The sequence below is a fragment of the Lepidothrix coronata genome, unplaced genomic scaffold (genome assembly GCF_001604755.1).
Source record: "Lepidothrix coronata isolate B3197 unplaced genomic scaffold, Lepidothrix_coronata-1.0 Scaffold74, whole genome shotgun sequence".
NCBI classification, from domain to species: domain Eukaryota; kingdom Metazoa; phylum Chordata; class Aves; order Passeriformes; family Pipridae; genus Lepidothrix; species Lepidothrix coronata.
Window position 1 is genome coordinate 782,624 of NW_016690254.1, and position 20,965 is coordinate 803,588.

Here is a 20,965-nt window from a genome sequence, read left to right on the forward strand (position 1 = left end):
TTCATTGATTTAAGGATGTTTAAGTATTCTAAGACAGAATTGTGAAACCTAACACACTACAGAAAGGTGCTACAGCAGTTTGGTTTTGTTTTCTCTACACACACCCCTCTTAAGTCCTGACAATTATGCCACGTGAAGAAAAATCTGGGTACAGATGCTTGAGAGTTATTGCTTTTTGAAAAACAACATGCACACTCTTAAGGAACAAGAAGGCTTATGCTGAAAGAAAAACAGCATTTTGTATTTATAACAACACTTTTAACAAAATGCTATTACTCTGATGGAAGTGCTAAGCTTGTCTTAAATTGTTCTTCATGTAAACACGGTGTATGTTTGTTGTATTTTAAAGCTAAATTAGAAAACAAATGCAGGGGGTTAACAGTTAACAAGACAAATTTTACCCTTTGAATATTGAAAAATGCAGAACCACAGGTGGACCACAGGTGCTATAAAAATGATTCAATCTAGAAGAGCCGTCACTGTAGTCTTAAAAGCACAGGAGAGATGTTCCTGGACTTGAGAGGGAAGAGCTTCATGGCATTTAAAAATATGTATTGTTCTCTAGATCTGAAGTAGACCTTGTGGCAAATAAATGTTTTGAATTCATAAAAAGTATCAGTATCACACTACTGGGAGAAGTGCACCTAAGATTTACATCTCCTTTGTACATCTATTTTACATCTTGTGCTTGCCACCACTGCACACCTAAAAGTGAACAGCTTGCAATGTACTCGGCACCTTCCCAGGGTACAAGACAAATCAATAAAGTACTCAAAGAGCTCTCCTTCCAAGAGGATGACAGTACCACCAGGGAAGAGGTAAGAACATTGTCATAAGCAAGCAGTAGGTTCACACAGTTCAGCAAATCATGTAATTGAGATGGTAGCAACAGCTCACGGATGTTCTGTAAATCCTGAGCAATATTTAAATAGGAGATATTAATATCCAGCTTCATAAAGCAACAGGATGAAGACAGAGTTGCTGGCAAACAAGTAGGTCTGGCAAGTGTTTGTCTTCCACTTGTTATTCTTTTTTAAGCTTTTTTACAATGATCAGATACAGATGTCTACTTCAGAGGGAGCTAACTTTCTTCCCAGGATCCACAGCCTCCCTTGACAGGGCTTCCATGGACTACAGGGGGAACTTTAAATACCTGCATTTTAGAGATCTAAACTTAGGTGCAGGTCTTGCACTGAGTTCTACCTCTTGCATCAGGTCTTCACACAATATTCTGGCTAATGCAATGTTCATGCCTACCAGGAAAACCATAGGTGAAAAAAGCCCTAGACCAAACTTTGATAGCACAAGGTACCACGTAACCAAATCTTTTTCCTCTGTCCTCTAGCAATCTATTTGCTGTCACATCTAAAAAGGGCTGTTATTTATCTGAAAGTACACAAGATTCTTATCATAACAATATATTCAGGAAAAAAAAGTTCTGCACAGAAAAGCTATACATACGATATTCTGTTAACAATGGCATCTTCATCCTCTTGCTCATCTGAAAATTAAATTACAGCAGGTTATATTCAATACTTACATGTCTTTCCTCAGGCTAAAATGTATATACATAGGAATAATTTTAATTTACAATTAAAATTTAGACATACAATTTATTAGCATCAATATTTTAAGAAGGTTCCTTCCAAAAATGAATACTCTTGCCTTTTTTTTTTCCTCTAGTTGAACTCTCTTCAATCAATGTAACAACAAAGTTATTTCACTTGACTTAAATATGCAGATCAAAATTTCTTGGAAATACCTTCCAGAGGGCTCTGTGGCAAACACACCTTCAGACTACTACTGCCATGGCTGCTACTAGAAACTGTCCCTTTGGGCATCTCTGAAACCAGGGAGAGCAGGCAAGCTATAGCAAAGTCTTAGGGTCCAAGCTAATTACTGCTGGAAATCCCTAAATAGATGTTTCATTTTCAGTATTAATGTCTTCTCAAAACAAGAAAGCATTCCCAGAGCAGTAGTGATGACTATTCAGTTGCTTCCCCTTACTTATCCCTCTTCCCAGTTCCTGGAGGTTTGTGACAACAAGGAAGGGTCTTGTTATTCTTGCTATTTGTTTTGGATTTAAGGAATCATGGCTTCCCTTCTGGTATTTCACATTTCAGACAATTTTTGTTTATTTATTCCTCGCTTAATACTACAACTATTTGAAATAATATCAACATCTAACTAAGAGATCAATCACTAACACATAATTTATTCTTCACAATCTTCTCTACATCAGTACACAAATGTAAGCATTTTTAAATTTGAAATCATTTTACATTCAGCTTTCTTGCATTTGTCATATGTTATTTCCATAAGAGGTAAATCAAATTTATTTTAAAATCTAAGCATAAATAAAGTCAGGTGTTTTATGTACTTAAGAGTCATGCACACACTTGAAATAAACATGTAACCACTAATACCATGCTATTTTGAAATTCTTCTGTGAAAGTACATGGGGTTGTTGGGGTTTTTTTGATGGGAAGCTCATGGTATTTTGAGAGACTAAGTCAAGGTCTCTTATGAATCATTTTGGCTAAAGAGCTTTTTGGATAAAGAATGAACAATTTGTCCTTAAAGAGTTCCAGTTGTGTTAACTCTTCAAAAATGTCTCATCAGGAAGATCCTATCAAGCTACAAGGTTTGTCTACCTAAATACTCACAGAGCTTTCACAAAGACAGCTGCAGAGCAGTTCCTCTTCCTAGCCAAGACTAAGTGCCAGAAAAAGGTAGTAAAAGTGTCTTTGCATCCAACAGTATTTGCCAAACCAGTTTCCTCTTCCTGTTTTTCTGTATATCCAAATGGTAACAGCTTTGTAGTACCCAAAATACATATTAGGATCAGAGGATAATGTCAGTCTTACTTCCTACGTTTAAAGAGATGCATCTTTTTTTTAAGGTATTAAATTTCATGAAGCATTTACTTTTTAAAATGTGACTCCTTCTATGAAAGCAGCTCCATCATAACACAGGTCACTATAGCTGAATAAACAGTTTCCATTAAAGCTCAAAGTGCCAAGATCATCATGCACAAGAATGTTTCTACAGTATGACTGACTATTAGCAAGCACCAAGGTCCCAGATAAGCTGCCAAGAGTCAAAGATTCTGACATTTTATACAGATTTTTATGCTACTGCCTTTAGAAAAAAATATAGATGAAAATGACAGGGCTTCCTACAGCCTAGTTTCAGACAGACAATCTTTCTAAAGGAAAAAAAATTATAGTATTATCTCAAGAAATAAGACTTCAGTGGAAGTCATAAGGAACAGGTTAAGAATACTAAAATAACTTTACCTGAGCAAAGCAGGACTTTTAGAAGAAATAAAGCACTTTCCTTCTGTATCACTGGTAACATTTTACTTTACCAGCTAAAGCTGTAAACTTGATTTTGGTGCTAAAACAGAGCTGAAAATACTTATTCTGGAAAAGTTGACGTGAAAGGAGAGCAACAGGATCTAAAGGCAAAGGAGGCAGAAGCGTCTACTTGACATCAATCCCTTTCTTCCCTCTCAAAAAAGTTAAAATTTAGGCTGTCACAGCACCACAACAGAACCAGTGACTGTGGTCCTCCCACTCAATCATAGAGTGAGAACGCCACTGATCCCCTTCTGAGACACTTCAGTGCTCTGCCTGCCTTGCTTGGTGATCCCACATGGCACAGTGAAGGACCTGAGGAGTGCCAGAGTAGGCCCAAGGGAGGATCTGGGAACTCATGGCTCAGGGACAAAGGAAACAGAGAGAGGGCAGGACAGCAGCATAGACAGCAGCACAGACAATCAGGTCAGTCCAGGCTGTCCCAGACCAGCAGCCTGGCAAACACTTTTGGTCAAGGATCTTGTTCTTCTGCTTTCTTTTTTCAGAGAGAAGAAAAATCATCTATTCCCTTGAAAAACAGAATTATTTTTGGATATGTTAAAAATTCTGTGCTTACCTGCTTTCCTTTTGTATCTTGTGATTATGAAGTAGGAAACTATGTAGAGAACAGCAAACAGGAGAAAACAGATCTGGAAAAGAAAAAAAAATTCCATCTATTAGGTTGTGAAGAAATGTCTGGATTTTAATAAACAGAAAATCCAGTCTCAACAATTTAAAAATTAATTCAGATCAACAAGAGTGTATTCTATGTAAATTTCAAGACTCTTACATTTTATATCTTATTAATAGAAAGCTAAACCCATAAGAACAGTTTAATTAGAATAACAGGTACTGGGCAATTATATGGCCAGCAAGTTTTACTCTAAAATTAAGAAAAAAGCCTTATTTACAGTGTGATTTTTTTTTTTGTCTGGGGGAGGGCTGGGTGGAGTGGGTTGTTTTTTGAAGTTTGAATCCACTTGAGTTGTGAAAGTTATCAGACTTATACGCCCTTCACATGTAACCTAAGGATAATTGTATCTTATACAAGGGGCTCTCTGAAGATCTATTTTGGAGTAAGCTGTAAAGCTGTGGAAAGAAAGAAACGTGTTTACTATTTCCATCATGTCTTGAATCAAACTAATTCCAGGCGACAATACACACTCCAGAGAGACTCGTGTGCCTACACTGGATGTCCAAGCCTGAGCTCAAATATGATGCTTTCTTCACAGTCAGAAGCCAGGGGCACAATCTTCCTCTTCATAGGGCTGGGGCTTATTTAGGTCAGCTGTACCTTGAGCCCAGAGTGACTTGCATCAAGTTGTTTCTAAGACGTAGCACCGGAATTTCAACACAATAAGGTAAGACCAAATCACCTACAAATATGTCAGAAATCTTAGAGGAAAGGAATCGAACAGCAGGACAGTTTTAACCCTCCAAGTCTTTGTGGGGTTAAAAAAAAAAAAAACAAAACACATTTTATTTGCTCCTGAATGAGGCATCAGTGGCTCAACACTGTTTCCTCCATCTTGGGTGTTGATATTATTAAAAACGTGACTCAGTCAGAAACGCAGCAAGAAGGAGCATCTTCTGTGCAGCAAAATAACTTCACTGGGCAACAGCTGATCTATTTATTTAATCAACCATTTGTAGATTTGTTGCCTTGAAAAACTCACTGTCTTAAAAAACTCAGGAGCAGAAAAGTTACCCTAAGAAAAAGGGAAAAGTGAAAGAGAAGGTAGTGATGATAACCCTGGAAAATGTGCATCTAAGTAAGCATATTGCATCCAAGTCAGCAGATTCAGAGGGAGCAAGAATGCATTATTCAAGAAGGACAGCCTTTTTATAAAATACTGATAAAAATAAACTGAGAAAGTTATTTCCCTTGTGTAGTCAGACATTTCAGATTTAAAAAACCAAAGTATATCCAAGTATCTGAGCAAGGCATTTGGGTGCCTGGAACTGCCCTACAGGTGCCTCCCAGAAGTAGGACAGTGCTGTAGGTCTGAAAGTGGCAATCAAGCTCATTCTCTGTGCAGGCAATACACAGCAGCAACACCCAAAATACAGATGCTGAAAATTAGATTTCATTACTAGATCTCCGAATTCAAACATTTAATCTGAATAGAGCTCACCACTCCAACTTTCCTGAGGAAGCTTCAAAGAGGAAAAGGTTTTGATAAAGAATTCAATTCTTTAAATAAATAATTCTAATTATAAATAATGTTATTAAGATTTAATAAAAAAGGTTGGTATATTTTTGAATCAGGAAGAACAAAAGAAACTGAGAACAGCCTTGGTTTTTCAGTACTCTGACCCAGCTTATCCTGTCAGTATCAGAAAATGCAATGGCAGTGCTGAAAGAGAATCCTTCTCCAAGCTTCCAGTTCCTCTGAAAACTAGACCAAGGCTACAGATAGAGACATCTAATTTTAGGCACCCACTTTTTAAAATCGGGTATCACATACACAAGGTCAGTGAATTCTTTAAAAATCTGTCAGATCCAAATAACACTGTACTGACGTAAACGAAATATGTAGTTAAATTCATTTTTTGTTTAATTTTATTTAAAACAAGAATAAAAGTTACTGCAATCTTGTTTGTACCTTCAAATAAAACAAATGACCTTTATTCTATCTGTGATAGCAAGGTTACAATGAAAATGTGGGTCTGTGCTTAAAAAGGTACCACTGAGATAAAGGAGATGTTTTGAAGGGCACAGCAGATAAAAGCTGTCCAGTAACCAAACTATCAAATGCTGCATTTCTGGTTTTAAATAAGAGCTACTTTGCAACTCAACAGTAAGGGGTAAGTATGTATCTTGGTGTAATCATGCCCCTACTTCTGTCAGAATTGAGAACAACTTTGTACATGTTTGATAAAGTTGTTTATTATTGAGAATTCACATAATTTTAAAATGATGGGCAAGAAAACACATAAATTCTGATAAATGAAAGATGAAGGATCTTAGCAAAAGAGAACTCATAAACTAAAAGTCCTTAAAACTGACCAAAACAAGTCAAGCAGCAAACTCAGAAATATTACTGCAGTCTCAATTTATGCTCGGTGAAACCTCTGATCCTGAACTGTCTCTAACCATGCATTCTGAACAGCTTTCTAAAGGGAATAGCTAAAGTCAGCATCCTAACTATTTATAGAGTGGAACTCAGTTAAGCTGGGGAAAAGGAATGTGTTGCCCATGATAGCTGAAGAATAGGCTCCACTGTCCTGACATGCTGCAATCCTGGGTTCTTATTCCTCATGCTGCTGTTTGTTTCAGGATATTTTGTACTGGGAAAAAAGAAAACCAGCTTTGTTTGTACTTGCTCAGCTTCAGTTTATGTTTCTCATATGAGTGACTGGGCTTGTGTGCAGCACTCCAGGTACAACCTTGCAGCTGTATGGAACAGCATGAAGTCCTTCTTGCTGTGCTGAAAGTGCTTCACCACATTCACCTGAGTAACTCAGCATTGTCCTCTGATTCACTGGATCCATCCACACTGTCTTTTCCAACCACTTCCAGCAGAGCAGCTCTCAAGTTACAGTAGAAATGTGGATTTAGAGTTCATCACCACATGTTTTTTTTTAAAAAAACCCACACCTTAACTCACACTATGTCTATGGCTTTGGGGCAATTGAGTCCTTTCTAACCACTTTCTAACCCTTTGTTGTGTTGACTACATCTCCTGAAGAACTAGGTTTGTGCTAACAACAGAGTGGTTTACTTCATTTTCACCTAAGTTGAGCAAGACTGCTCTTAATGCTACCTGAGGAAACTCAATGGTAGCTTTTTATTCCCCCCAAAACACACCACCTTTTGTCATGTACAATACAGCCAGTTTCTTAGTTACTTTACAGCTCTTCCACTAAGGAACACTGACCCTAGTTTAAGAAATACCTTTTAATGCATTTCCTGGGTACAGCCCTTGGCATCCACAAAAGGAACACTCTAACAATAGCCATGTGGCTTCAGAAAACACAGTTCTTAGCAAGTCCCGATTTGACCTTCTCAAAAAACCCCTGGAAGAGAGCTAATTCTCATATGCATATGTTCATAGTACCCTAAATCATCTGTCAGCTTTCATTTCTAATCACTTATTAAAAAGCACAGGCAGTCATACTGAAATAGGGCACTACTCAGAACACCATAAAAAAAAACTACATCTATATCTTCAGTGGAAAAAAAAAAGCCTTTATTCTTTCAATTCCATCTTTTCTTCAGAAAACTAGCATACGTGACTGCATTGGAGCCAACACTGAAATATAATGCTAAATCTAAATCATTTTGCAAGCTGTTTCCAACCAAAAAGCGGGTTCATGCCATCATCTCTACAGTAAGAGCTGACAAAAGTTAAGGATACTAAAATACAGCAAATCTAGGACAAGCTATATTCCTCAGATCCCCAAGTTCTCAGCAAGGAGTTTTTCACTGGAGCTCAAATGAAGCTCTTTCAGGTTTGATTTGCAGAGACAGTTAAGACACTGTGCAAAGACTGCACCCAAATGTGATAAGTAAGGGTTTCTGACAGCCCCCGATAGTGTTAACTGAAAAAAAAAACGAGAAAAAACCCACACTTCACAAGAAATAATACCTTCCAATATTTATTTCCTTAAATTCATTCAAACTTTGAGAGACAAAGTAGTTGTGGATCTGTTGCTACAGTTAGACTGGGAACTACTCTAAACGCAACTACGGCGCGTTCTCACCTCGTGGGGAAATACAACTCAGTCCATGTTTGACCAGATGGATCAGAACATAAAGGAAATTAAGAGGAGTCCAAGAAATGTATACAGTTATAGCCAAACAGTCAAGTGAAGCAATTCTTAATCATTTTTAATGTTTGTGTGTGTCCCCTCCACACCACTCAGTAACTAAAAACGAAACACGTGGATTCTATGTCACATAGAGGGGCTCCCTTTTAACAGGGGGCACGTTAAGGAGTCTTCAAACCTCATGCGTGTAATTCATCCACATCTCTTCCCATGGACCAAATACAACCTCTGGTGGGACAAGAAAAAGAAACCTGTCTTCCCCTGGAAGTGCTTTATGCTCCTGCTTAGATTACACACTAGACAGGCCAAGAGAGGCTACTTGGAGACACACTGCACTACATTCTTAGGTATCTGGTATCCAACTCTTCCACAGAGTCATACTTCTGGATTTCTCACCCAAAGTCATCCAAGTATGATCCAAGTCATTCTTTTGGATCTGTAGCACACAGCTCCTGTGAGAATGGAGCTGGAGATTACCTGCATACATTTCAGTTCGTAACTATGTGTCTCTAAGGGGCTGACATTAAACACGAGCAATAACAGCCTGAACTAATTCAAATTACACTGTACTTATCCCACTGACAATTACCAAGGATCAGCTGACACTAATTTGTCCATGTGGATGACCTTTAAAACTCTGGCACTGAAATTCATGCCTCAGATTGGAAAAAGCATCATTTTTTGTTGCAAGGGCTAGAGCTACCCTTTCATGATAAGAAAGACTATGCTCAAAATGAATAAGATTCTCCTTTTTTTTCTCTTACAAACAAGATTCAACCATCTTTTACAACTGTAATTCATGTGTGTGTGCATCAAAAGCTGCATTTTCATGTACAGGAAGATTCACAGATTCTATTTATGTAACATGGAATTATTCCCAACTGTTGTGCAGGAAGCACAGCTGTAGTTTACACAAGGAAGAAAGCACATAGGAGCCTTGTCCAATAATTGTCCAATACCTCTCAATCACTGTGCCCTGGTAGCACACACTCCAAAGAGCATCCTGGGCTGTATCACCTCAAGCAAAGCCAACAATCATGGGAAGTAATTATCTCACTCCAGGCAGCATTCATCCTGTCACGTGGAGTTGCCGAGTCTAGTTTTGAGACTCCAGTACAGGAAAGATGTTGGTAATTGCAGCAAGGGAGATGGTCAGGAGGTTGGAACACTTGCCTTGTGCAGACTGGTTGAAGGACCTCAGCATGTTCAGCCTGAGACAAACAAGGCTTCATTAAGGAGACAGAGCTGAGCTCTTGACCATGGTGTCAGTGGGAGGATGAGAGTGAAGGCAAGAAGAAATCAACTCCATGAGGAGAGACAAGCAGTGAAACCAGTTGCTCAGGAAGGTTGTACAATCTCCATTCCCAGAGGTTTTTAAGCCCTAAGTAATCTAGTCTGACACCACAGCTGACCCTCCCCTGAGCAGGAGCTTGGAGTCCAGTCAGCCTTTTTTACTGTCCTAAATAAGTAAGCAAACAACAAACTTAGTCATCTCATAATTTATACCCTTCTCCAGGTCATTTATGAATGTGTTTAAAAGTATTAGTGCAAGCACAGGCTCCTCTAGGACTGTGTCAGGGGTGTCCTCCAAAGATCTGGACATCTTACAGAACAACTTTTAGCAGTAGGAACCACCAAAGAACTCATCCACAGAAAGAAGTCACACACCTTAGTAATGTTCTTTGACTTAATACACTTCCAAGCACAAAACACAGGTTCAACACATGTTCATTTCGACTTGAAAAGCATCAAAGCAGATAAATTATCATTTCCTCCCTCTTGATTGCATAGTAGCATCTACCATAAGGAGAGAAAATCTGGAAGAGCAAAACAGACAAGAAGTGAACAGCATCTTACTATGTTACGTAAGAAACAAAAGATCAAGAAGCTCTAAAAAACTAAGGAGTTAGGGAAGAAAGGAAATAACTTTAAAACCAAGTGGCTGTGTCAGTATCAAAAATCGTTCCTGTTATTACAGCCACCAGCATTTCTGTGCAAATGACACACGCAAAAAAAGGCTACAGACATAACAAAGAATATGCCCACTTCTTGTTGTTACTTTACAGACTGTGTCCTTTTCCCTAAGTAGAAAAAACAGCACAGAAAAGAGAGAAGGCAGAAGTCACTCTGGGTAACATCATCATCTAGAATATGTCCATTTACATGTTTAAGTGTTCAAAACGGAACTGTCTGTGTTTTGCCTGTGATGACTATATACAGAAAATAGTTGTGTTGCACTTCTGGGGTTTAATTTCTGTAACAGAAAACAACCAAACACAGCACTGTACGCTCATCTCTTACTGCTCTCACGCTGCTGAAGTATTTTAATGTGCATTAAAATGCCACATGGCAACTAAATAGCTTCTTCTTACTGTTCCACTTGGCAACTGCTTTTGTTTACTTGCAGAAAGGATGACAGGAATAAACTCCAAGAAGATTCAGGTGGAGACAAACAGTTCTGCTTGGTCTATTTCTAATAACTCAATTATCCCACTGACATCTAAAAAGCAAACAAGATGTTCCACCTGTTTTGGATGTGTCAACAGTAAGTGACCTATAACAAACTAAGCACACTAAAGAAAAAACTGAGAGCATAGTTAGAAGTTTTAGTTATCTCGGCATTCATTATATCATCTGCTTTGGACATCTTATTTTTCTCAAAATGAGATATTAACTATTTATTCTTAAAAACTCTGCACTCTGTGGTTAGATTAAGTTCAATCTCAATCAGCCAGCCCTATACACTTCGTATGACACACTAAATTCAACCTTAGGAGAAGATGTCAAATATGTCCTATGTCTACAGATTAATTTTGCTCATTAACATCACCCTCCACAACTATGATTCCCCCACGTGTACGGTCTCCTCTCAGGACTCCTCCCTGGCTTAAAACATGTGCAAGATATTGACCCACTTTTTTTTGTTGGTTCCTAAGTCATCAAGAAATTATAAGTGGTTCACAGGCTGGGTGCCTAGACTTGCTCATCTAGGAAAAGATTCCAGGATCCAACAGAAAATAAAAAACATCCAAAAATATGTTCCATGTGCTAGAAATTCTGCTGACGATAAAAATCAGCTTCTACAGCCCTTCAGAAGGTAGTTTCCATATGTCATTCACCTAAAACTACATTCACATTAACTTCACCAACAGCAAAGCTCCACTTCAAACTAATGAAGGAATTCAAATCAATAAATTAATTTGTTAGCTTTTAGATTCCCTTTTAGGTGCTTAATGGCAATGTATTTATATTGCCAGGTAGAGAGAAAAAAAAAAAAAAGATATTATGGCATCTCCACAACTATTAGTAACAAGCCCAAGATACCTGTGTTCAGGGCTCTGCAGTCCATATCCAGTAATACACTCAAATCCCCTCAGAAATCAACAGCAAGTCATTTTTGTTTGCCGTGTACAGGCTACAGCATTAAAATCAGTCAAGAGTACTTTTCCACATTAGTACACGATTTAGAAATGCTCTCTAGAATTAACACCAACAGCACTAACCCAGACCATGCTACCATTCTGCCCCTGAATGAAGGTACTGCTCAACACTGCACAGCCAGGCTATGATAACAGTTGTATTAAAACTTAAGAGTCATTCCATTAAAAATGCATTTCTGAAAAAATAACCTCGGAAGTCTCATTAATACAGACTTAGTAAACAATTTATTTGTTTAAGACAGCTTCTTCGGCTCATATTAATTTTTCAGGGCAAAATGCATATCTTAGAAGACAGAGCTAATGAACTTTCTCATCCTAACACATAAAAATACTCTTCCTTGTCTTCTCACACATACATCTGTAGCATTTTTTAAGTGGCACTCCCAAAACACAAACATATTTAAACTGCAATACCTGTGTGTTTTCATAATTCTCTACTGGACATAAGTAATCACAGTACAACTTACCAAATATTTTAGACCTGTTGCTATTGTCAAATTCAACTAAAACTCATCAGCATCAATTCTTCCCATAAATATACGAAAAACAGAAATTACAGTGAGATAATGGAAAAAATGGGATACTAGAGGCATAACCAGACACTTAAAATCAACAGTAGAGCTGTGAAGTACTGTGTTTTGACGACAACCATGAAACCTATTCTGGTAACCACACCACTGTAAGACAAGAAGGTGGAAGAGGAAAAAAAATATCACACACATACAGTGCTTCTGTCCTCTGTGTATTGAACTCAGCCATATGCAGACTACGCAGACTTCAATGCCATCGATAACATAATACCTGCTGTGGAGCACATGTGATTTGGAAACAGAGGAGCTAAAACAGATCTATAGAATACTTTCCAGTTAATCAAAATTTTCAAAAATTATCAAAGTGTTCAAATATTAAACCAGTACAAAGCACAGGCCTCTCTCTTGCAATCGTGCTGCTGGTAGTTAGAAACAACTTTTAACATATCCGATTAATCAAGAAACTAGAAACCTCTGCGTGGGAAGCAGCTGAGCAACACTACCATACATATTCAACACCAAGCTGATGAAACATCAACATGAGTTTTGAAATCACCCTTAAGAGAGTCAATTGGGCCCCAGAAAACACAGATCAAAGCTGCTGAAAGTATGAAGCAATTTCCCTTGTCACGTGAATGCCTGATCTGGAGGCAGTAGCTCACTCCAGGTCATCTCTACCTGGCTGTATCCTCACCTTCTGGACATTATACGCATAAAAACAAACTACAGTCACAACGTGCAAACTCTCTCCTCTTCCTGTGTTGCAAATTCTTGCATGTGAATGTTCCCAAGAAGTCATTTGACAGCACACATTTATAGGAAAGCATCTGCAGTTTTCAAGGTAAGAAGGGGAGCATGAAGGGAGTAGGGAGTGAGGCAGAAGACTTTCGCAACAGGAGTTATCACTGCCCTCCTAAATGAGAATAAATACCAAATTAAATACAGGAGGGTGAAAGACAGGAAAGGAGAAAGCACTTCAGTTTAAAATAAAAAAATCACTCGCTTAACCTTGAAATAAAAGCGGTAAGCTTATGTTGAATGGAATAGTTTTTTTAGATAGTCTTCCTTAACCCAAATTTCCAAGTATGTCACCAGAATGGAATTCCGACTTTCTTATCATAACCTCACTGGTAACGTGCTTCAATTCTCTCTCCACTCTGACACTACCACCCTCTCCACTGCTGCTCTGTTCTCCTCCTCACCCACCCCTCAATCCTCCTCAACATCTCTGAAAACAATTCTTTCCAGAGAATCTTCTGCTAACAAACTCAGTAACAGTCAGCATCCCCCATGACAGCAAAGACTGAGATGTTATCACAACCCTCCGATCGCCCAGTTACATCCTGCATCTTAGCCAGTCTCTCTACTCCATGCCCAGCTACCCAAACAAAACCCAAGACGGATACGCTTGTTTGTGGTCCTACAATGAACAGCTGGTTTTGTTTGCTATCATTCTTTCACTTTTCATTAGATTTTCTGAAATCTAATTATACTTAACATAAAATTTTCTTAAACATATGTCTGTACCTTGCATGAAGTGTGTCACCCTTCTGGTCAACTGCTACCCCAAAGAAATACCCCAGGAACTCAAAGGGAATTATTTTGAACTGTAAGTAATTGCACCTTTGTATACTTCAGCCTTTCATGCTTATTTTACGTAAACAGAAAAAGTGGAACTCTCCAAAAGCTGTTTCTGTTTTGGGAATAAGTATCCCTCTCCACTTGTCTACGCCAAGTATTTGGAGATGCCTATTGATTCCAGATGGATCCACAGTGCTGATCCTCAGGACCAGCAGCCAGAAGATGACTCATCACTTCTTAAAGTTCAGTACAGCACCCCTGTTTACAAGTAAAGGTATATTTTTAAGATGACAGAATTATGCCAACATTTTATGTACTTAATTATGTTCAATGTACATCAATTTTTCAGTTTTATATCTCATACCACTACCACAAATAAGTCTTTATTCAGTTACAAATCTTTTCCAGAATATTTGAGAAAAAATAAAAGGAAGCAATACTGAGAAACCTGGGAAAATTTTATTTTTGAGATACAAGAAGCCATTTAAGGTATAAATTAGTCTTTAAGTTTTCAACGCATGGATTGAAAAAATTTCAGTATTTGTAGCAAGTTTGTTCTTAAAAATCACCCACCCTTCTAATCAGTATTTTCTTCCTGGCCCACTTGCAGAATATCATCACTTCTGGCATGAAAAAGGGCCTGCGAAGATCACAATTTTTTAAGGAGGCAGAACCGGTCAGGAACAAGAGCACACTCCCAACAGGAGTACGGTGCTTTCTCATTTCCCAGCCCTTTATGGGACAAATGCCAGCAGTAACCACACTGCACTAGTTCATAGAAGAATCCTGAACTAGTTCATAGAAGAATCCTGAACACCATCTACCCCAAGACAGGACGACAAAAGGTATGAAAAGAAATCGGAAAAGAAAACAAAGCCAGTGGCATTAGTGTGAAATTGCAAACAAACAAACAAACAAAAAAATCAAAGACATGAGGCAGTTGCAACTACCTAAAAAAGCCTTTCTAAACTGCTAGAAATTATTTTTATATTCAGATTTGTGCACATAAAATAACAATCTTGTCACCTTAAAAAAAAAAGAAAGAAACAAACTTAATATTAAAAAGCTGTATGGTTAAAAAAAACCAGGCCTTATCGTAGAGGAAATTGCATTAATAAATAGAGAAACTAGGTTTCTCAGAATATTTAGTATCTGAAGCCTGAAAACTTTTAGACCTTCAAATGGAAGCATCTCACATTTAATATAAAACTACATATTACACCAGTTTCAACATCTGCCTGAACTTGCCTGAAGCACTCAGTTATAACAGCACTTCTGTATTCCAACTTATTTCACCAGGACTGATTTTTTTCATTACATATTTAATACAATAAACTACTTCCCAAACATACTATGTGTATTCTTAAGCTTTCTAAGTAATAATTCCGTGGTCACAAAATTGCGTCCTTCCATAGTTTTCCCCACACTGCAAATACAAGTACAGTGTATGTATCTCGCTAAGGAAACCTCATAACTAAGTGTACACGTATATTTTTACAAACTCAAAATTCTACACTTTGTAAGTGGAAAAATAACAATTAAAAAAGTAGATCTAACTTTTAAAAGTCCAAACTAATGTTGCAGAATAGAGGACTCAAACTGGAAAAAAAGGAATGTAAGAATATTCTAAAAAGGGAACCCAGGGGACCAGAAAGAGACTGAACCATTGCACTTAATTTACATTTGAAATAAACAGCTCACAACAACACCAGCAGAAAATGGAACACTTTATAAACAGACATAATAACAGGTCACAAGGGAAAAGCAGGTCCCTAAAAAGCTCAAATATCTTCCATGGATGTGCAAGATCTCAGCAAATTATAAAATGAACCCAAAGGATCGAGAAGGGCAAACTAAGTGTACAAAGTAACAGATCATATCAGACCAGCACAGAACATTGTCCAGCCCTTACAACTCTTTCATACAAATGCTGATCAAGTACAGAATACAAACCTGCTTCTATATTTTGTCATCACCTACAGTTGCTTTTCAGAAAGATGCCTCTTTTAGCCAGAGCTGAGTATGACTCAGGCTTTGTTAAGTAAAGGCTCTCACTGACTTTGAGCAAACTCGTGGCTGTGCCATGTCTCTTACACTTGGGTCATCGGTTCACAATCTCCACGTTTACTTCACTGCATCTGAATTTTAAAGTTCACACAAGTCTGAGAGTCTGGGTGTTTTCAACAACTGTTTGAAACAACAGATCCTCTACATGGAAGACTCACATAGAAGAGCTATGCTGAAACTAGAGTAGGGAGTTAACCAGCTTCTAGTAGTAAAGATCATCCTCATGAAGCAACAAAATACAGGGCAGATGATTTTATTGCCAACAGGCACCCTCTTGAAAAAAACAGGTACCATACAGACACTCCAAATGAGGTCAAGAGCGAATGGGCCGGAGTTAAATTAAGCTTTAAACCACTGAGTCACCTCAAAAGCAGATGAAGGATTTATTTTTTAAAAAATCTTTCCCTAGCCTTGCTCAATCTATAAACATGTGTCAGAAATATTTGTCTTTTGAAGGTGGAATTAGCAGAAGTTGGCACCTGCAGAAAGAGACAGGCACCACCACCAGAAGGAAAACAAGCCTCGAATTTTTTTATGTTACACAACTTTATGGAAAACTTTGTAGCTTGCCAGTTCAGAGAATAGATGAAACAGAAATGAAGCATTACACTGAAGCTAAGTTTAGTGTGCCCTTAGGACTCCATCAGAAAGTACAGTCTAAAAATCCTGTACGTGTTCAAAGAAAATTTCTAAGGGAAAAGTGAAAAGGATTTTCTTTTCAACTACATCAGCTTACTTTGATTTCTCTTCTCTCATGAATGTATCATTTTAGCTTCCAGTAAAGACTGTGGCAGGCAACTAGCTCTCCAAAGACACTACTACCAGATTACATAAATTTGTCTTGCTCCTTACAGGCAGATACAGGTTTCCTCCCTTGTAATATTAAACAACAAACATAGAATCATGGAACAGTTTGGGCCGGAAGGGACTTTGAAGATCAACTAGTTCCAATGCCCTGCCATGGGCAGGGACACCTTCCACTATACCAGGTTGCTCAAAGCCCAACCCGGCCTTGAACACTTCCAGGGATGGGGCATCCACAACTTCTCTGGGCAACCTGTTTCAGTGTCTCACCACCCTCACACTAAAGTATTTCTTCCTAATAACTATTCCAAACCTACTCTGTTCCAATTTAAAGCCGCTAACACAAAATCCTTCCATTAACTGCTCCACTGCCCCCAGCCCACCTGCAGCTGGAATCAAGGTTTTGTGCATATGTCAGAGTGGAGCCTGTTCCCTCCTCCAGCTGAGGGGCTGATGATTATGCCCACTACCCACACAACAGCTGTCTATTAGCATATTTTAAGAAATTATATTAACCACATAACTTCATGAGCAGCAAGAACAGGAATGGGTAGGAGAGGATGTTAACATAATTGTGCATGTAAGGAACACACTCAGTGTGCTCCATCATGCTCAGACCAACCACAAATGCACTTGTAATATGCTCCTGCAGCTATGAGGCTGCACACTCAGCTGGGGGCGGCAGCACTTTATGCACTCCTAGAATTCTGTGGTCTTCCAACATAAATTAAAGACTAGATCACAACTGTACCAATGCATGACTTAAAAGGCAAAATTGTTATTATTATTCCCACTGGTTAAACAATAACAAAGGTGGCTAGTGATCCATGTTAAGATCAAAGTAAAGTTTCAAGAGAAAGAATATTCTGCCTCCAATGTCCAAACAAAACAACACTGCATCTCTAAAATATGAGTTACTGATGTCTTATATGATTTCTTACATGGCTACACCAATAGGAAGAGTTACCAACTGCTCTAAATGGGCTGAAAAAGCTTTAGAAAAGCAGCTGTAGTACAGATGAGACATTTCTTTGAGTTTAATAGACCTTCACTACTTGTAACAGTACCCAGAGAGGCTGCACACAGTTCCTTCAGACTCAAAATCTGTGCATCCTATCAGATACAAAAGCACCATACGTAGCATAAGATTTATCAGAACAAGACTCTGGTGGAAATGAGTAGGAGATAATTAGCACACAAATACAAATGGAAAAACAGACACGAGGGAGAAGACAGGTGATTTGTGCATACACCCGTGTTTTCATACCACAACGGTGATTAAGATAATGCTTAAAGCCTTCCTTACAAAATAGTATTTTACTTTTTATGCCCCTTCACTAGTCACAGCTTCAAGGACATACACTACATGCCCTCCCAAAAGAGAGAAAGTCCAAAACGTCTCCTAAAGTAACAATTCTCTTCATACAGGCTTGTTTTGCACTCTTCGGAAAAAAACATCCCAGAAAGAGAACACTTCACCTGAAGAAATAAAGTCTTAACATCGATTTGTAAAATACAGAAAAGGAATTAACGCTCCAGGGATCCAAGCAAGTCTCTGTTACCAAATGACCGAGCCGTAGGCCTACATAAATCAGTTAACAGTGGGATTTTAGAGTCTCCCAGTGTAGCTGAAAAATATTTAAAGGTAAATTATGAAATCATATTTTAATTCAAGAAATATCTTCTTTCTCAGATAACAGCGACCACAGAGAGAACGTGATCCCCCAGCTGAGCAGGGACAGCACGTGCACAGGAGACAACACTGCATGTCTGCTGTGAGCAGCATGTATTTCCTTCCTGGAATTGAAGCAGGAGAGACAGGAACCCCATCAAAACACCTCCACCAGCTTTGAATAGCCTGGAAAACAATTACGAGGCAGCCAGAGAGGAAACCACAACCGCTCTCTGTCTGCATGCAGGATGCAGGGCTGCACCTGCCTGCTCCGTATGGCTCCATTGGGAGAGCACTGGGCATGAGGGGTCAGGGAAAAAACATGAAGGTTACACACAGCCACTGAAAACAGCTCAACGAGGCAGGAGGATCCCAGTATCACAAGTGGTAACACAAAATCCCATGTGCACCTGACAGGAACAAGGCTGCACCTGAGGGCTGAGGTGTTCACAGAATGGATCAGGATGGAAAGGATCATAATGAGTCATCTGGTCCAACCTCCCTGCTAAAGCAGGGTCATCCTAGAGCACATGGCACAAGATTGTGTCCAGACAGTTCTTGAATATCTCCAGTGAGGGAGACTCCACATCCTTTCTGGGCAATGTGTTCCACTGCACGGTCACTGCACAGTAAAGAAGTTCTTCCTCATGTTCAAGTGGAACTTCCTGTGCATCTCCTATGCCCGTTGCCTCTCGTCCTATTGCTTGGCAACACCAAGCAGAGCTTGATCTATCCCCTTAGCACCCTCTTTTAGATATTTATACAAATTAATGAGGTCCCCCCTCAGTCTTCTCTTCCCGAGACTGAACACTGTTCACGAGGTTGTTGCACAGTTATCTGTTCCCAGAGCACTCCGATGGAGCACACCGATGTCCTGTATGGATACACAGCATTCTCCCTTTTCACTGAAAGCACGGGGAGAAGAAAACGCTCCAGGGGGCCGGTCAGCGCTGGGATCCTCCAGCCGGCCCGGAGGGAGGAGCACGCACAGCGCTGCCCACCCGGGACGGGCCCCCGAGTCCCTCCGGGCACTGGGACAGGCAAGGACAGCGGGGGGGAGCGGGACACCCCCGCGGCTGCACGGGGCCAGGGCTGGGGGCGGCGAGCACGGCGGGCGGGGGTCCCGCAGTGACAGGGCGGGGAGGAGGTGGGCGGGGAGGAGGAGAGCGGGCGGGAATCGCGCAGCCGGAGAGCCCGGCGGAGGGTCCTACCGTGTACTCCCGCACTTGGCTGTGGAAATTCTGCTCCCGGATCGTCACCTCGTCCGCTTCCATCCTTCATAGTCCCGCGGCCCCCGCGCGCAATGGCGGCCGCCGCCGCCGCGCCTGCTCCTGCCCCGCCGGCGGCGGGCGGGCCACCATGGCCAGCGGCAGCCCGGCTGCTCCCCCGGGCCCCGGCGGCGGCGGAGGGGCTCTGGCTGCGCCGGTGCGTCCTGGGCGGGCGCGGCGGAGGAGGAGGAGGAGGAGGAGGAGGAGGAGGAGGAGGAGGAGGAAGGGCGGGCAGCGCCGCCTCAGCTCCTCCTGCTGCGTCACCGCGCAGCGACCCCGCGCGCGCCGCAGCCCCGCCCCCGGCCCCGAGAGGGGCGGGGCTAAGGGGTGGGGGCGTGATCACACAGCAAGGGGCGTGGCTTAGCCTGAAGGAAGGGAGGGCGAACGCGACCCGGAGGCGGGGCCAAGGGAAGGCGGGGCGGGGCCTTGGGGGCGGGGCCAGGGCGAACCGGGACGCGAAGGGGCGGGGCTTGAGGAGCGGGCTGGGGGGTGTTTTTGATTTTAGCGGCAAGGGCGAGTTTCGCGGAATCGCGGAGGCAATTGGGTTGGAAAAGACCTCTGAGTTCATCGAGTCCAACCGAATGACCGAACACCACCATGTCAACCAGACCATGGCACCGAGTGCCACATCTAGTCTTTCTTGAAACACCTCCGGGGACGGTGACTCCACCACCTCCCCGGGCAGCCCCTTCCAATGTCTAATCACCTCGGGTCGTGTCGAAACAGGTCACCTGTTTGTGCCTGTGCGGGGCAGGGACAGGCGGAGTCCCTGTGCGTCCTGGGGGCAGGGAGAAGGGGAGATGGGAGAGGGGAAAGGAGTTACAACTTGAGTTCCCTTTCCCCGGAGCAGCTTTTTGCCTTTGGGTGATTTCTGCCGTGTTGTTCTTTGCCCGAGCGCTGTGGTGCAAAGGCGCAATCACCCTCTTTTCCCCGCTCCCACTACACGCGTGGACGATCTTCGCTTCTGAGTTTGCAAGTAGCTCAATTGTCTAAATACACGCAAAAGACTATTGATCTAGGACACACTACAAAATACAGATTGGGTTTAGCAAACCAAACACTTCTTTCAATCCAAATTCACAACATTATTCTAAAGAAATTTCAAAAATAAGGATTATCATTATCTGCCTATTTGCATCTATTGATACATTATCCATGATGTCGATGCCAATCATAACTCTGATTATATTCACTCCCCAGGCTCTGGCCCTTCTTCTTGGTTAAAACAGATGGTGAGGTATTTAGGAAATTTTGGAGTTAGCAGAAGTATTTCTTGTAGTTCTGAATGGATGCAGAACTTCCTACAGCTTCAGTATGGTCACAGTTCCACCCTTGTTTTTGATACTTGTGAAGATACAGACGAGGTATTTGCAGGCAGAATCACACCGTGGGTGTGAGGCCAGAAATACTCCCACCCTCTCTCCTCCTGAAGCCCACTGCTCAAGGAGGGAGACTTTAGGTATTCATTGAA

General features: G+C 40.7%; 1 protein-coding gene across 1 annotated transcript in view; it reads right to left on the reverse strand.

The window, feature by feature from the left end:
• The window catches only part of LMBR1 (limb development membrane protein 1), a 66,770-nt gene extending 47,216 nt beyond the window's left edge, over positions 1-19,554 (reverse strand). Inside the window, exons 1-3 of the mRNA XM_017819403.1 lie at positions 19,438-19,554; positions 3,937-4,009; positions 1,462-1,501 (exon numbers count right to left, since the gene is read on the reverse strand). Of these exons, the coding sequence (XP_017674892.1) occupies positions 1,462-1,501; positions 3,937-4,009; positions 19,438-19,500 (176 nt within the window). The 5' untranslated portion in view covers positions 19,501-19,554. The remainder of the gene's footprint in view (positions 1-1,461; positions 1,502-3,936; positions 4,010-19,437) is intronic.
• Positions 19,555-20,965: the final 1,411 nt, after the last annotated feature.